The 17,588-nt window shown below is 59.0% G+C and overlaps 1 protein-coding gene across 1 annotated transcript; it reads left to right on the top strand.

Annotated features, from left to right (window-relative positions):
- The first annotated feature begins 1,795 nt into the window (after nucleotides 1-1,795).
- Plk5 (polo like kinase 5 (inactive)) lies at nucleotides 1,796-13,950 on the top strand. The gene is given in 20 exon segments (XM_059251673.1): nucleotides 1,796-1,900; nucleotides 4,014-4,129; nucleotides 4,812-4,979; nucleotides 5,042-5,258; nucleotides 7,569-7,676; nucleotides 7,788-7,904; nucleotides 8,595-8,736; nucleotides 8,851-8,938; nucleotides 9,017-9,111; nucleotides 9,597-9,796; nucleotides 9,873-9,927; nucleotides 9,930-9,998; nucleotides 10,160-10,201; nucleotides 10,204-10,235; nucleotides 10,832-10,904; nucleotides 11,144-11,221; nucleotides 11,897-12,053; nucleotides 13,002-13,131; nucleotides 13,209-13,319; nucleotides 13,680-13,950. Coding segments are annotated over 20 exon segments (2,298 nt in total). The 3' UTR covers nucleotides 13,875-13,950.
- Nucleotides 13,951-17,588: the final 3,638 nt, after the last annotated feature.

Raw genomic sequence — 17,588 nt, 5'->3', positions numbered from 1 at the left:
CCCCCATCATCCCCCGCACCCCCATCTCTGCTGAGACTCAGCTCTTTCCCTGCCATTAGCAAAAAGACCCACACAGACAAAAACAGATCACTCCTGCAGAAACCCGGCCAGTTCTGACGTCCACCCAGCACCTGCTCAGCAGGTCAATCAATGTCCCTGCTCGGAGGAGGTCGATGCCATGTCCGGCAGGAGAAAGGATGTGGGGAGGGGCCTGTGCCGCACAAGTCCCACCTGCTGGTCAGTGGCACCAAGGACTCAGGTCCCCTGAGGACACCAACCCTGTCAGCAGAATCATGGCCGACTCAGGAAGGCCAGAGAGCAGGGACAGCTCAAAGACAAATCAGATCTTGAAGCTGCAAGGAGAACACTTGGGGCAACAAGGGGTCGGAGAGATTTCAGGGCAGGGCCTGGTGGCGCACGCCTTTAATCCCAGCACTTGGGAGGCAGAGGCAGGTGGATGTCTGTGAGTTCGAGGCCAGCCTGGTCTACAAAGTGAGTTCCAGGACAGCCAGGGCTACACAGAGAAACCCTGTCTGGGGGGGGGGGTCAGGGGTTGGAGAGATGGCTCACAGAGCTTCCTGCTCCTGCAGAGGACCTGAGTTCAGTTCCCAGTACCCACACTGGGCAGCTCTGGGGGAATCTGGAGAGTATTGCAAGCACATATACACAGACATACACAGATTTAAAAATAATTTTTTTTCAATAACTACAAAATTTAAAAACAAAGAAAAGGTCAGAGCAGACCAACTCAGCAATAGAAAATTGTTCTTTTTTTTTCAAATTTTACTTTATTTTTCCTTTAATTTTTATCATTTTATTTTTTATGCGTATTGGTGTTTTGCCTGCATTTATACCTGTATGAGGGTGTTGGATCCTGGAGCTGGAGTTACAGACAGAGCTGCCACGTGGGTGCTGGGAACTGAACCCAGGTCCTCTGGGAGAGCAGCCAGTGCTCTTAACTGAAAAGCCATCTCTCCAGCCTGGGGAATTACGTTTTAGATCCGCCAGCCTCGCTCCTGCTTGTGACATTCCAGCGCGTGGATGGGCACACTGTGTGTCCGTCATCCGTCTGTGGATACTGGGCTGTCCTGGGAAGATTCATGGTCAGAGTGCTCTGGGGAGACACAATTGTGTGTGCAAAGGCCCTGGGGTAGGGTAGGCTGGGTGTGGGTGTGACAGTTACAGGAAGACTGGAGTAACGGGAGAGGTGGGTGTGGGGGAACACAGGGCCTGACCCCGCCCGACCCTGAGGGTGCCGAGACCTTCATGAGCTTCCTGCTGCTCTGAAGTGGACACGAGACACTTGACCTCCAGGATGCAGCCACTGTACCGTGGGGATGGGTTCAGAGGTGGGCCGTTCCTCTGGTCCTTTCTTGTTGTGAAACAGTCTCCCCAGTTCTCCGAGTCCTCAGGTGGGTTCCGCCCCGGCCTCAGTGGCCCTGAGGGTCGATCGGGCGGCTTCCACCCGATTCTGCAGATTGGCTTTGCCCAGAGCCCTTGCTTCAGGCTCCGCATTTGAGAGGTTCAGTGAGATGTGGGAGGGACATGAGTGGTTCATGTCAGCCCGTCCCCACCGCCACCGCTAAAGTCCCCTTCCTGGGCAGTCGCTCCCACACACTCCTGCTGGGTCACTTTGCCCAGGTCCTGGGGTGTTTGGAGCGCTCAGGAAAGCCGATTCCCTCCTGCCTCCTAACGCTCGGGCTCCACGTCTCTGGAGACGTTTTTCTGGGTGGCTGAGGGCTCACGGGTGCAGCCACGTGGAGCCCAGATAAGGACAAGGCACCGTCCCTCAGTCATGCGGCCGGGAGGCCTGGGCCACCCGCAGGACCCACACGCAAGCCCCGAGAGTCTCCGGGGAGTCTCGGTGGTGGACGGCAGCCACCCCCTCCACCTGCAGCAGGTATTTTGAGCAACGCTTCCCAAAACTTCTCCAGAGAAATCTGCTGAGTCCGAAGAGTTATCTCAGGTCAGCAAAAGCAGAGAGACGGGAAGGAACCATGGCTGAGCCGAGGGCACCCCAGCTTCAGGGCGCTCCGCCTAAGACGGCAGGCCGTGGGGGCTCAGTGACGACGTCTAGGGTCGAGCTGGCCAGTCTTTGCCAGGTGTGATGGTACATGCCTGTCATCAGGAACTCAGAAGGCTGGGAACGCAGGGTGAGGAGTTCAAGGCCAGCCTGGGCTACATGGGCATTTCTGTCTTTTTAGTGCATGGTTCATCCACACACCTGTGCAACAGTCCCTGCCTTTCATCTCCAGAACGTTCCGTTTCCCCACACCGAAGCTCTGTTGCCATTCAGTATGAACTCTCACCCACTCCCAGTCTCCAGCACCCACAAACGCCCCTCCTGTCTCTGGATCGGCCTGTTCTGGACATTTCCTGACCTGGAGCTCCACACTGTGTGGCCTTTTGCATCTGGATCTCTCACTGAGCACCACATCCCTAAGGGCTCTGTCTGTGGGTGTGGGTGTGAGAACCTCAGTCCTGTTCATGGCTGCATGGTATTCCACTGTGGCAATGGGCCTCATCACGTGTCTGCCATTCATTTGTAGACACTGGCTGTCCCTACCTGGCTGCTGTGACACCTCAGTGTCTCTGTCCATCTCTATTTCCCTCTGGGTTTTTTTTTTTTTGTTGTTGTTCTTTGTTTGTTTTGAGACAGGGTTTCTCTATGTAGCCCTCTGTAGATCAGGCTGGCCTTGAACTCACAGAGATCCGCCTGCCTCTGCCTCTCGTGGGCTGGGATTAAAGGAGTGTGCCACCACCGCCCGGCTCCTTTGAGTTTCTGAGACAGGGTCTCAGCACAGGTTACCTCTTGAACTCACTCTGTAGCCAAAGTTAGCTTGGAATTCACAATCCTCCTGCCTCAACCCCCTGAGCAGCTGGAATCACAGCCCTCCCAGCCTCGTATTGAGCAGGAGGCACACGCCCTGTGCCATTCACATCTTCCAAACCCCACCGCACAGTGATCCTGGGGTACATTTCACTCAGACGTCGTTCACCACCCCCAGAGGAGACCCCAAACCCATCCACAATCCCTCCATCTCCTAATGTTGCCGGAGGCCTTTCAGGAGAGCCAAGGGTGGCTTGGGCCAGGCTGGGGTGGGCAGGGGGTCTGGGGAGTGGGGTGTCCCTCTCAGGGGGCACAGGCTGGCAGGGGGTCACCCAGCTCTCAGGTGCAGGCTCAGCCACCGACGTCCAGGAGCAGCTGAGGGGGGGGGGGGACTGTCAGCTGACGCGCACGCTGCAGGGCTCCAGGCCAGGAACTCCGTTTCTCCTGTCCCAGGAAGTTTCTGTTATTCTGTGGACTCAGCCACCCACCCAAGTGCCGGTCTCTGCTCCCTGGGGCTGGAAGCCAGGGCACGGAAATACAGCCACAGCTGCCAGATATTCGGGGTCCCCCCGCCCGAAAGCCATGCCGGGGGACCCTGAATTGCGTGAGCCCCCTTGCCTGCCACTTGGGGTATGAACGGCACCTAACTTCGGGACCGGATCCCGGGGGGAAAACTTGGGCAGTCTTGGCTTGCACCGCACAATGCCTTTTACATTTTGTCACTGTCACTAGTGTTTGTGTGCGTGTGCCCACCAGCATGGCGCAGCACACCTGTGGGGGGGGTCACAGGACACCTTTGGGGAGTCAGTTCTTGCCTCTCACGGTGGTGGGTTCCTGGAATCGAACTCCGGCTGACCATCTTCCGAGGCAAGCGGTTTTTTATGCGCTGAGCCATCTCACAGGCCCTCAAAGCCTCTCCTCCTCCCCCTCCTCCTCCTCCTCCTCCTCCTCCTCCTCCTCCAAGCATTTGAACCTTGGACCAACTCCTCACAGCTTCTTAAACATGTCATTTTACAGGGTCTAGGCTGGGACTGTCTGGGGGCACAAGTAGGCACTCACCCAACCGAAAGACACAAAGGCAGAGGGGTCTGTGATGGAGAGGAAACCCGCCCCACCCCCACCGGCACCAGCTTCCGTTATCAGGGGTTCTGAGCTCTCCGGTTGCCGCTGTCTGCACCCTGAGAAACCGGGGACCCTCACCCCAGCCGCAAAGGAGGCACCGGCAAGTAACTCGCATCAGCCTTGTTCCACAAGCTACACGGAGTTCACCCCGGAGTGCTCCCAGGGGGACACTAAGACGTGAGCACTCAGGGGTGTTTTTGTCCCCCCACGGTGGCACGGGTCAGGACAGATTCCAAATTCTGGCTCTGGAAAATTCCATAGCCTGAATCCAGCCGCCGGGAGCCGGGCTAATCCCTCCCCATTTATTGCGTTATGTAACATCCAGGGATTAATACTAGAGGCAGATGGCGGGGCTCACACCCTGCCCTGTGCCTGCCTGGCTCTGTGAGTGAGGGGACTCCCACCTGGCACACGGAGGCGGGGCCCAGGGGCCCAGATTCCTGCGCTACAGAAATGGCTGCGCGCAGCAGGAGCGGGGTGCGGGTGAGGGGTGGGCTCGGGCGAGAGGTAGCCTGGGGTTCTGCTAGGTGCCCTGGCTACTTCGGTATCTCTTCTACCGGCCCCGTCCAAGCCTCCACCTCCCGTCAAGGGTCAATTCTCACTCATGCCCACCGCCTGCCCCTCATCCTGGTGGCCGTCTCTTCCAGGGCACCCCACCCCACGGTGCCCCATTGGTGCCCACAGCCTTCCAGCCCTGCTGCTTTGGTCCCTGTGTCCTCAGACCTTCACAGGCTGCCCTCCTGAGTCCTGCTGTGGCTTCCCAGGGCCCAAGTTGATGGAGACCCACAGGTCGCCTCTGCAGGGAGGACCCAGCCAGTTGTACTCGGTCCGCTAGCCTCAGGCCTCCCGTGTACCCCAGACAGACTCCTGGGGCCGGCCTCTCTGCAGAGGAACCAGCCGAGTCCTCTGGGCCTCAGTTTCCCCGGTGGGTGAACCGGGTGCTGTCAACAGGTCCCAGGAGGCGCAGGGATGGGAGCGTGGTAGAACTGAGCCTGGCTCCGGGTTGGCGCCAACCTCTCGGCTCCGGGTGCTGCCAGGATCCCATGGGCGTCCGTGCTCCGCCCCGCCCCGCCCCCTCTCTCCAATAAGACCCGCTCCGGCGGCTGGGCGGGCGGCCCAGAGCAGCGAGCGGCGCTGCAGGCGCACTGGGTGGCGCAGTCCGCGGCCCACCCTGCGCGCCCGGGCCCACCCCGCGCAGATGGAGCCCCGGTCCCAGCGGCGGCGGCGGAGCCGCCCGCTGGTGGCCGCCTTCCTGCGCGACCCGGGCTCGGGGCGCGTGTACCGGCGCGGGAAGCTGATCGGCAAGGTGGGAGTTCCCGCGCGCGCTCACACACACCCGAGTTCAAAACGCGGGAAGAGGGAGAGCTAGGGGGTCTCGGGCAGGGCCGGAGTGCGCGCGCGATCGCTGGCGCCTCCGGTCCCGAGTTTGGGCTCCGGGTTGCGGGGTGGATGGCGAGGCGGGAACGGCACTTGGCGCGCCGTCTGCGGGCTGTGTGCGGGGCGCGTGTGCGGGGCGTGTGTGCGTCCCCCGCCTCCCCGGGTGCACAGCTGGCGCTCCGCATGAGCCGCGGTGGGTGCTGAGGTGCGCCTGGGGTCCACGCCCTGCGCCCAGCTCGCCTTCCTGGCTGCGGCTGGGGATTGCTCCCTTGGTGGCCGGCGAGTGCGCAGCTCGGACTCCGGAGGGTGTTGAGCTGTGAGTGTGGGTGTCCAGGGGTTGTGTATCGGGGTGTGCCTGGGTGCTGTGCTGTGTGTCTGAGTGTTGTGTTTGAGGGCCCTCATGCGTGTGTTAAATGTTGTAGCATGTGTCTGGATGGTGTGTGTCAGGGTGAAGCTGACATGTGTGTCTCGGTGTTGTTTTGTGTATCTGTGCTGGGTCGCGTGTTGTCACGAGTTTGTTTCTGGATCTTGTGTACGTGGGTATCTAGAGTCTGGGTGCTGTGTTGTGTGTCCAGCTATTTTGTATGGGTGTTTGGTGTGTGAGTGTCTTGTGTTTGTGGGTGCTGTGTGTCTGGGTGTTGTCGGTCTGGGTGCTGTGTGTGTAGAAGTGCTGTGGGGGGTGTTTGTGTGTGTGTAGGCGTTTTGTATCTGGCTGCTGCGTGTGGCTGCTGTGTGTGGCTGCTGTGTGTGGCTGCTGCGTGTGGATGCTGCGTGTGGATGCTGTGTGTGGATGCTGTGTGTGGATGCTGTGTGTGTGGCTGCTGTGTGTGGATGCTGTGTGTGGCTGCTGTGGCTGCTGTATGTGGATGCTGTGGATGCTGTGTGTGGCCGCTGTGTGTGGCTGCTGTGTGTGGATACTGTGTGGCTGCTGCGTGTGGCTGCTGCGTGTGGCTGCTGCATGTGGATGCTGCGTGTGGATGCTGCGTGTGGATGCTGCGTGTGGCTGCTGTGTGTGGATGCTGTGTGTGGATGCTGTGTGTGGATGCTGTGTGTGTGGCTGCTGTGTGTGGATACTGTGTGGCTGCTGTGTGTGGATGCTGTGTGTGTGGCTGCTGTGTGTGGATACTGTGTGGCTGCTGTGTGTGGCTGCTGTGTGTGGATGCTGCGTGTGGCTGCTGTGTGTGGCCGCTGTGTGTGGATGCTGTGTGTGGATGCTGTGTGTGTGGCTGCTGTGTGTGGATACTGTGTGGCTGCTGTGTGTGGCTGCTGCGTGTGGATGCTGTGTGTGGATGCTGTGTGTGGATGCTGTGTGTGTGGATGCTGTGTGTGGATGCTGTGTGTGGATGCTGTGTGTGGATGCTGAGTGTGTGGCTGCTGTGTGTGTGGATGCTGTGTGTGGATGCTGTGGCTGCTGTATGTGGATGCTGTGGATGCTGTGTGTGGCCGCTGTGTGTGGATGCTACATGTGGATGCTGCGTGTGGATGCTGTGTGTGGATGCTGCGTGTGGATGCTGTGTGTGGCCGCTGTGTGTGGCTGCTGCGTGTGGATGCTGTGTGTGGATGCTGTGTGTGTTGATGCTGCGTGTGGATGCTGTGTGTGTGGCTGCTGCGTGTGGATACTGTGTGGCTGCTGCGTGTGGATGCTGCGTGTGGCTGCTGCGTGTGGATGCTGTGTGTGGATGCTGTGTGTGGATGCTGTGTGTGGATGCTGTGGATGCTGCGTGTGGATGCTGCGGATGCTGTGTGTGGCCGCTGTGTGTGGATGCTGTGTGTGGATGCTGTGTGTGGATGCTGTGTGTGGATGCTGTGGATGCTGTATGTGGATGCTGCGGATGCTGTGTGTGGCCGCTGTGTGTGGATGCTGTGTGTGGATGCTGTGTGTGGATGCTGTGTGTGGATGCTGCGTGTGGATGCTGTGTGTGGATGCTGTGTGTGTGGATGCCAAGTGGGGTGGGTGCTGTTTGTAGGTGTGTGTGGAAGTGCTATGAGGGGGCGTGTCTGGGTGTTATGTATATGGTTGCTATGTGTGGGTATTGTGTGTGTGTGTGTGTGTGTGTGTGTGTGTTTCTGGGTGTCGTGGGTCCCTCACCTGCCCGCTGCAGCAGAGTTCATGGGCCTCCCGCTGGGACACAGTCCGTGGGTCTCTTGGTGGGGTGTGGGGTGTGACAGCGGAGCGTGTCGCAGGCCTGTGTCTCCGGGTGTGGCCCGCTGCTCACACCCTGCCTCCCGTCCTCCGCAGGGCGCCTTCAGCCGCTGCTACAAGCTCACCGACATGTCCACCAGCGCGGTGTTCGCCCTCAAGGTGGTGCCGCGGGGCGGGGCGGGGCGGCTGCGCCTGCGCGGGAAGGTGAGCCACGCCCCCAGCCTGTCCCGGGGCGGCCGGCTACCCTCCTCGCCGAGAGCGGGGCCTGGGGCCTGTCGCCGGCCTCGCAGCTGAGGGGCCTTCATGGGGACACAGGTGGAGCGTGAGATCGCCCTGCACAGCCGCCTGCGCCACCGCAACATCGTGGCCTTCCACGCACACTTCGCGGACCGCGACCACGTGTACATGGTGCTGGAGTACTGCAGCCGCCAGGTGGCACGGGCCTGGGGGCGGGGCTCGGGGCGGGGCGGGGCTCCTGGTGGGGGCGGGGCTCCTGGTGGTGGGCGGGGGCTTGGTGGGTTGGGGCAGGGCTCCTAGTGGGGGCGGGGTTCCTGGTGGTGGGCGGGGGCTCCTAATGATGGGCGGGGCTTGGCGGGTTGGGGGGGGCTCCTGGTGGTGGGCGGGGGCTCCTGGTGATGGGCGGGGCTTGGCGGGTTGGGGCGGGGCTCCTGGTGGTGGGCGGGGCTTGGTGCATTGGGGGGGCTCCTGGTGATGGGCGGGGCTTGGTGCGTTGGGGGGGCTCCTGATGGTGGGGCGGGGCTTGGTGGGTTGGAGCGGGGGTCCTGGTGATGGGCGGGGCTTGGTGGGTTGGGCGGGGCTCCTGTGGTGGGCGGGGCTTGGTTGTGGCTCTGGGTCCCTAAGCCGGGCGGTGTTAGCTCCCTGTTGCTTGAGGCTGTGGCTTGAGGGAGGCAGGGGTCAGGCCACGGGAGCTAGGCAGGCCTCTCCTCTGTCCCCATGGCCACCGGTGTCTACCTGTGCCCACGCCACATTCACCGGGTGCCCTGTCCCTCCATATGACCTCCTGCACCCACCCGGGGTGGGCCCACGCATCCCCGACCTCCCTCTCCCTGGCCGAGTGGGGTGTCCCGGTGCCCAGGTGTGAACCCGCCTAACGAGCGCCAGGTCCTCCTACAGTCCCTGGCTCACGTGCTGAAGGCGCGTCGGACCCTGACCGAGCCTGAGGTGCGCTATTACCTTCGGGGCCTGGTCAGCGGCCTGCGCTACCTGCACCAGCAGCGCATAGTGCACAGGGACCTGAAGCCCAGTAAGCCGGGGGGTGGGGTGGGGGGGTGGGGGGGCTGGGGAGGGAGGACTCTGAGGGGCTGGAGGCTGCGCACGCCCTCATGCGGTCCCCCCCGACCCACCCCCCCCCCCGCAGGTAATTTCTTCCTTAACAAGAACATGGAGGTGAAGATCGGAGACCTGGGGCTGGCTGCCCGGGTGGGGCCCACCGGTCACTGTCACAGGTGCGGGTGGAGGTCTGCGTGGTCCGGAGCGGGCCGGGAAGCCCTGGCCTTCCTGAGCCTCCCGTGATTCCCCGCCAGGGTGCTCTGTGGGACTCCAAGCTTCCAGGCTCCTGAGGTGGTGTCCCGAAGTGGACACTCCTGCAAGTCTGACATCTGGGCTCTGGGCTGCACATGTAAGGGAGACTGGGGGACCCAGGTCTGGGGACGGCGGGGGTAGGGGGGAGGGCGCATAGGGCTGGGCGTGCATGCACACAACAGAGTAGAACACACGGTGGCTGGAGCTGGAACTCGCTCTGTAGACCGAGGCTAGCCTCTGCCGCCCGAGGGCGGGGTTAAAGACGCGCTCCCTGACACCCAGTGAGCGGCCTGCCCTTAATGTCCGGGTCTCCGTTTCTTGTCCCATCCCGGGTGCCAATGAAATTAAAGTGTGGCTGGGGCTAGGGGTTGGCCTAGCATGCACCCCGCTGCCATCCTGGGCACCACAGGAGCCAGGCAGTGCACACGGGTCGTGCCAGCCAGGTGGGGTGGTGCCTTGGGCGGGTGTGGAGGTGGGGGAACCAGAGTACGGGGGTGGGGTGGGGTGGCCAGGTGTGTAAAGTGTGAACATTCCCTGCACACCGGGGAATGACCGACTCGCTCTTGTCGAACCCGGGCCCAGGTACACGGTGCTGACAGGCACCCCCGCCCTTTGCCGGGGCGCCCTTGTCGGAGATGTACCAGAATATCCGGGACGGCCACTACCCCGAGCCCACGCACCTGTCGCCCAGCGCCCGCAGCCTCATCACGCGGCTGCTGGCGCCCAATCCTGCCGAGCGGCCCAGCCTGGACCACCTACTCCAAGACGACTTCTTTACCCAGGTGAGGGGTGCCCGGTGCGCCCGGAGGGAGCCGGGACCTGCAGGACCGGCTGACCCTGAGCTCACTGACTCCTAAGGGCTTCACCCCCGAGCGGCTGCCCGCACACTCCTGCCACAGCGCGCCCGTCTTTGCCTTCCGCCCCCGCTGGGCAGACTGTTCCGAAAAGTGGGCCGGCTCCTGCTGACCCGGTGCCGGCCGCCCTGTGAGTAGCTCTGCCCGGCGTGTCCCAGTTCCTCGGACCTGCCACCCGCCCCTCTCCTCCGCCTCTTCCTTCCCTGGACATTCTCCGAGGCCCCGACAAAGGTGGATGGGGGGGCAGGAGTTCCCGTCATCACGGTCCCCCCAATCCTGTGCTCTCCTCAGGTCCCTTCACCCCAAAAGAGGCTTCAGGCCCTGGAGAGGAAGGACAGAACCTGACTGCATGGAGTCCAGCAGTGAGGTGGGTGAGGACAAGGAACTTGTAGGCCTCTGACGGACTGAAGCTTCCATCTGTCTACTCTAGAGACCTCAGACCACCCTGGCCACGCCCCCAACCCTCACGGGGGGGGGGGGATTCTAGGCGGGGCTCCATCCTGACCACGCCCAAAGCCCTCACTGGGGATTCTAGGCGGGGCTCCACCCTGACCACGCCCCCAGCCCTTCACTGGGGGATTCTGGGCGGGGCTCCACCCTGACCACGCCCCCAGCCCCTCACTGGGGATTCTGGGCGGGGCTCCACCCTGACCACGCCCCCAGCCCCTCACTGGGGATTCTAGGCGGAGCTTTACTCTGACCACGCCCCCAGCCCCTCACTGGGGGTTCTAGACGGGTCTGTTCCAGCTCCTGCCCCCCACCCTAGCGTTCTGAGCCCCGGGGACCCTGCTCACATCAGTTTTTACTGTAGCACACTCACTGAGTACCTGCTGTGACATCGTGCAGCTGGCAGGTGCTGTCTGAAGAGGAAACCTGTTCTTTGTGTGGGGTGCTGGGCTCTGGGGGCTCCCTCAGGGGTGGGAGCCACACTTCACCTCTGTTCTCTCCAAACACCTGTCTCAGGAAGGGGCTCCTCTCTGCGCTGAGAGCCGCGTCCACCTGCTCTCTCTCGGGACGCTGCAGACGGACCTGGCGGGTGAGCAGCAGAGAGCCTCGGCTACAGATGCTGGGGAGGGGACTTAGCCGTGTCCTGATGAGGGTCACAGCCCGCGTCTGGCCTCGGTTTGTCCACCCGTAGAATGTAGCAAATGCCTGGGATCATTGGGTTTGATATGGCGCTCCACGGACGCAGGTCTGGGGACCCGGCTGACGGGGGGCCTCCCGCTTTGGTGGAGGTCCAGGGCTGCCTGGGCACCTGTGTGACTCTCTCAACAGACCCGAAGGGGGACTTGGCACCTCAGGTGGAGGCGGCAACCAGGAAAATGCACCTCTGCTTGGACGCAGGACCTATGGGTAGGACCGCCACCGAACGGTGCGAGGCTGAGGCAGCCTAGAGGGGCCCTAGCCCAGGCCCACTGCATCCTCACCCCAGCCCGCCCCCTCCAATACAGCCACGGCCCCACCCGATACACCCCAGCAAAGCCCCAACCCAACCCCAGCCCTCCACAGCCCCACTCCTCCAATACAGCCCCACCCCTCCAATACAGCCACGGCCCCACCAGATACACCCCAGCAAAGCCCCAACCCAACCCCAGCCCACCCCTCCACAGCCCAGCCCCACCCCTCCACAGCCCAGCCCCACCCCTCCACAGCCCGGCCCCACCCCTCCACAGCCCAGCCCCACCCCTCCACCGCCCCGCCCCACCCCTCCACAGCCCGGCCCCACCCCTCCACAGCCCCGCCCCACCCCTCCACAGCCCCGCCCCACCCCTCCACAGCCCGGCCCCACCCCTCCACAGCCCCGCCCCACCCCTCCACAGCCCCGCCCCACCCCTCCACAGCCCGGCCCCACCCCTCCACAGCCCAGCCCCACCCCTCCACCGCCCCGCCCCACCCCTCCACAGCCCAGCCCCACCCCTCCACAGCCCCGCCCCACCCCTCCACAGCCCGGGGGCCCCCCCCCTCCACAGCCCCAACCCCAGCCCGCCCAGTACCTGACCCTGGCTCCTTTCTCTCCCCTGCGCTCAGCTGCACAGGACCCCCCAGGGGAGCAGCAGCCTGTCCTCTGGGCCCCCAAGTGGGTGGATTACTCCCTCAAGTACGGCTTTGGCTACCAGCTGTCGGATGGGGGCAGCGGCGTGCTGTTTCGGGACGGCTCCCACATGGCCCTGCGCCCCCCAGGAGGGTAATTTGTGGGGCTCGCATCCCCCGGGAACCAGGCTCCACCCCAACCTCTCTTGATTCTTTCCTCAACTACTCTTTGGGCATCGGCCAGTAGGAGGGCACAGTGAAACGGACCAGGAGTTGGCGTCATGTTCTTTTCCACGGGACGAAAACCGGCTGAGGCGGGAGAGGGGCCTTTTGATAACACGGACACTGTCGCGTGTCACTGGGGAGGTCAGGCTGTGGCTCCGTAGACAGAGCGCTCACCGGGCACGCACAAGGCCCAGGGTCTCACCGGCAGGGTGTGATCGGGTGGCGCACACCTGTCTCCCAGCTCCGGGATGTGGAGGCAGGAGGGTCAAGAGTTCAGGGTCACCCTCAGCTACATAGCAAGCTCAAGGCCAGCCTGGGCTACGTGAGACAGGGAAACACAATGTCTCCAAACACAAGGGAGCTGACATCAGACAGCGTCAGGCCGAGTTAAATGATACGGACCCGACTCCTGGTACAGGGGTTACGGGCCTGCGCCACCATGCCTGGCTCAGACCTGCGTGCTGGGGTCGGAACTCAGGTTGTCCTGCTGAGACGTCTCCTCGGCCCCATGACTGGTTTCAGTTTTTCTTTTTCTTGAGGATGGACCCCAGAGCCTCGGGGGTCCTCTGCCACTGAACCCACCTCCCAAGCCCTGATATTTTACCATAGTGTTCTTGGTGTGAGAGAGGTGACCGGGCAGGGAGGTGTCTGGGCTGGCCGGGAGGGTAGCGGCCCTTTCTATGGAGACAGGAGAAGAGCCCAGATCTGATGTAGTTGGGCAATGAGCAGTGCTTCTGGGGTGGCCAGCGCCCTCACTGGCCAAGGTTACGGTAGGCACAGTGATGTTCAGAGCATCAATGGGGTGCAGCTGTGTGGGAAGACACCCCCGAGCATGGGGCGTCCAGGACAGAGACTCATTCAGATCCTTGGTCCCCAGCCATGTCTCCTACCAACCTGACCGAGGGACTCTGTGGACCTTCGCCCTGAGGGACGTCCCCAGCCCGCTTCGGGCCAAGCTGGCTGTCCTGCGGCTCTTTGCCTGTTACATGCAGAGGCGCCTGCGGGAGGTGAGGGTCTGCAGTGTGGGGAGGAACAGGGGAGGGAGGTGCAGACCGAGGGACCCTGACCCAGCGTGTCCCCGCAGGAGGGGACTGTGTCCACGCCTGTGGCGCCTGCCTCTCCCGACTTCTCTCTGTTGACCTTCGCTGCCGACTCCCAGGCTTTGGTCCTGCTCTTTAGCAATGGGACGGTGCAGGTAAACGACCAGACGGCGGGGCTGTGGAGAGCCAGCATTCAGGACACCAGGGACTATGTGACCTCTGAAAAAAAATGAAATCCAGAGGTCACAGCCTGCGTCAGACCCATGCCCAAACACACACAAATAGTAAATTAAATGTAAGGAGAGAATAAGGAAAGTTGTGTGTGTGTGTGTTACCCGGGGAGATGGGGTTGGGGTGGAGGGATCCCCAGTTGAGCCGGTTTTCTCTGTTATTCCATGGAGCCTGAGTCTTATCTCGGGGGTGCAGTTCTCACGTCGGTGTTTGTGCCCATCCCCCCAGGTCAGAACTGGGGCGCACGGTTGGTTCTCCTTGACCTCAGTGTTCCTCTCTCCCAGGTCAGCTCCAGGGCATCCCAAACCCAGCTGGTGCTGAGTGGAGAGGGCCAAGGCTTTCTGCTCACGCTGTGGGAGCCAGGAGGACCCAGGACGGGTCTCTCCTACTCCCTGGAAGTCCTGCGGAGCCACGGATGCCCCCCCGCCATGCACCAGCACCTGTGCCACGGGCTGCGCCTGCTGCAGCGTGTCCAATGAGTGTCTGGGGGGACCTCTGCATGGTGCTGGAGACCTGGGCTCTGCGTCTGCTACTGCTCCACAGCTGGCGTCGTGGAGGGTGGACACACGGGGGCTTTCTTTGATTTATGGTCTGACTATTCAAGCTAGAATTTTGTTGGGCCCTGGTGGATTTTCATTAAAGAAAACATGTCCCTGTAAGCTGGTGTCTGTCTCTTTTTGTTTGTTTGTTTGTTTATTTTGATTTACTTATTCTATATGTATGAGTGTTCTGCCTCCATGTGTCTCTGGCACCACAGGACTGTCTAGTGTCTGTGGAGACCAGACGAGGGTGTCAAGACTTCCCCACCCCTGGAACTGGAATTACAGATGGTTGTGAGCCACCGTATGGGTGCTGAGAACCGAATCTGTCTCCTCTACAGGAGCAACAAGTGCTCTCAAGCCCTGAGCCATCTCTCCAGCTTCTTCGTCTTTAGGAATCAGGGTGATCCTAGCCCAGGCTGGTCTGCAACTTGTTGTGGAATATTTGTTTAAACTATGCAAAGATGTGTTTGCTGTGTTAACCTTGCCTGCCTAAGGCACCTGATTGGTCTAATAAAAAGCTGAATGGCCAATAGCGAGGAAAGAGGTAAAGGCGGGACTTCCAGGTAGGAGAGTAAGTAGGAGGAGAATTTAGGCTGGGGAGGAGAAAGAAAGAGATGCCAGGAAGATGCCAGGGCCCAGCCAGACACAGAGGAAGCAAGAAAATAGGACATACAGAATGAAAGAAAGGTTAAAAAGCCCTGAAGCAAAATGTAGATGAAGAGAAACAGGTTAAATTAAGTTAAAAGAGCCAGTGGGACAAGCCCAAGCTAAGGCCAAACATTCATGATGAATAATAAGTCTGTGTCTATTTGGGAATTGGTTGGTGGCCCAAAGAAGATTCCAGCTACAGAAACTCATTTCCTATCTGAGAAGCTGACCTTGAACTCCTGACCCACCTGACCCTGTCTCCTGGGGGCTCAGATGTCAGGTATGTTTTCAGACATAATCTTATCCCTAGCCCAGGCTGGCCTGGAACTGGAGGCAATTTTGCCTCAGCTTCCTCCAAGCACAGGGGCAGATGCACACCACCACACCTGGTTTTCTCAGGCTCACTTTGGACAAAGGTTGGGAGGAATGCCTGCCTGGGGCCTGTCCTGTGCAGTGGGTAGCCATTCCAGCTTTGGTCTGGAAGTTCCAAGCCCCACTGAGGCTTCGGTAACTATCACGCCTACAAGGCGGGGCCAAGGGAGGGCCCTGAAGACCGAGATCGGAATGCGCTGTGCTCTCTTCCTGCTAGGGGCTGGGATGCTAGCGGTGGACCGAGGAGAGTTCTCCAGGGAACAGCGCCGGACTGCGCTGCGCCTTTCCTAGAACCCTCAACATACCTATCCCTTCATCTGTAAGTTACGCCCTTAAATAAATCTCCCTTTTAACTACGTGGAGTGGCCTGAATAATTTCTCCAATAGTCCTGGGCAGGTGTGAGCTAGATTTTCACCTTGTAACGATTAGTACCAGAAGTGGGGGTGTGTAACCTGAAATGAACAATAACAGATGCTCACTTAAATGAGGGTCCTCGGGAAAAGGGCTGTGGAACATGGTCGGGGAAACCTGGGTGGCTGTCACCCGGGGAGATGCTCCTGCACAGATGGATGAGATCAGGACACGTTTGGCCCCTTCAGGGCCCAGGACACTTCACTGAGAACCTGGAACAGTGTCCTCAGTGCTTCAGGGAACTGTATCTTAGACTCAGCTTCAACGTGTTCTCATGGGACAGACACAGTGACCAAAACCAGCTTGGGGAGGACAGTGTCTGTCTGGGTTCTACTTTACAGTCCGTCATGAGGGACGGCAGAGCAGGACCCGGGAGGCAGGAGCTGAAGCAGAGGCCGTGGAGGGGCTGCTGCCTGGCTTTGTTCCTCCTGGCCGCTCGACTTCTATCTATCTATCTATCATCTATCTATCTATCTATCTATCTATCTGTCTATCTATCTATCTATCTATCTGTCTATCTATCTATCTATCTATCATCTATCTATCTATCATCTATCTATCTATCTATCTATCCATCTATCTATCTATCTATCTATCTATCTATCATCTATCTATCTATCTATCTATCTATCTATCATCTATCTATCTATCTATCTATCTATCCATCTATCTATCTATCATCTATCTATCTATCTATCTATCTATCTGTCTATCTATCTATCTATCTATCTGTCTATCTATCTATCTATCTATCATCTATCTATCTATCATCTATCTATCTATCTATCTATCCATCTATCTATCTATCTATCTATCTATCATCTATCTATCTATCTATCTATCTATCTATCATCTATCTATCTATCTATCTATCTATCCATCTATCTATCTATCATCTATCTATCTATCTATCTATCTATCTATCTATCCATCCATCTATCTATCTATCTATCTATCTATCTATCATCTATCTATCTATCTATCTATCTATCTATCTATCTATCATCTATCTATCTATCTATCTATCTATCTATCATCTATCTATCTATCTATCTATCTATCATCTATCTATCTATCTATCTATCTATCTATCTATCTATCATCTATCTATCTATCTATCTATCTATCTATCATCTATCTATCTATCTATCTATCTATCTATCTATCTATCATCTATCTATCTATCTATCTATCTATCTATCTATCATCTATCTATCTATCTATCTATCTATCTATCTATCTATCTATCATCTATCTATCTATCTATCTATCTATCATCTATCTATCTATCTATCTATCTATCTATCTATCATCTATCTATCTATCTATCTATCTATCTATCATCTATCTATCTATCTATCTATCTATCTATCTATCTATCATCTATCTATCTATCTATCTATCAATCATCTATCTATCTATCTATCTATCTATCTATCTATCTATCTATCTATCTATGTTCAAGATAGGCTCTCACTGTGTAGCCCTGGCTGTCCTAGAAGTCTCCATGTAGCCCAGGCTGGCCTCAGACTCACCAAGTTCCACCTGCCTCTGCCTCTGAGTGCGGGGGTCAAAGGTGTGTGACATCATGGGTGGCCCCACACACTGTGGGCTGGACCCCCCACATCAACTGCCCACAGGCCAATCTGATGGAAGTGTTTTCTTGATTGACGTTCCTCGGTTCTGGCATGTGTCAAGTTGACAAAACCATCACACAAACAACAACAGAGAGAAAACCCTCAGGAGGGAAGATACAACGTCTAAGGCGTGTGGCCTCCGTCATCAAAACAAGGAGCTGGGAGACAGAGGCGGGAGTATCAGGGGCCGCGCAAGCCCCAGCACCCGAGGAGGCTGCATCGCTTGTCACAGGAACGCACGCCTGTCACCTGGCACACGGGAGGACCCTGGGTGGTGAGGGGACCGGGAGGGGCACTCAGCCAGAGTGGGGCTGCGGCGGGGTGTGTGTTAGACACCGGAAAGGGCTGAGGGAGAGCCGACAGAGTGGACTGTAGGAGGGCCCCCCCCTCCACCTCACCCCCACCCCCCACCCAGGCAGAGCCTGCTCCTCAGGGCCCGGCCCTTACAGATCCACCTTGTGGCTTTACTGGGAGAGGACACGGAGATCAGCTGTTTTGTGTGGATGTTGGGGAGAGGCGGTCTGCACACAGACACAGCAGTGGTCACTTCAAGTGAAGGTGGTGGACGCCCTGAATCTGAAA

This window comes from Peromyscus eremicus, unplaced genomic scaffold (assembly GCF_949786415.1).
Source record: "Peromyscus eremicus unplaced genomic scaffold, PerEre_H2_v1 PerEre#2#chr22_unloc_1, whole genome shotgun sequence".
In the NCBI taxonomy this organism is placed as follows: domain Eukaryota; kingdom Metazoa; phylum Chordata; class Mammalia; order Rodentia; family Cricetidae; genus Peromyscus; species Peromyscus eremicus.
This window is presented reverse-complemented; position numbering and strand designations above follow the sequence as displayed.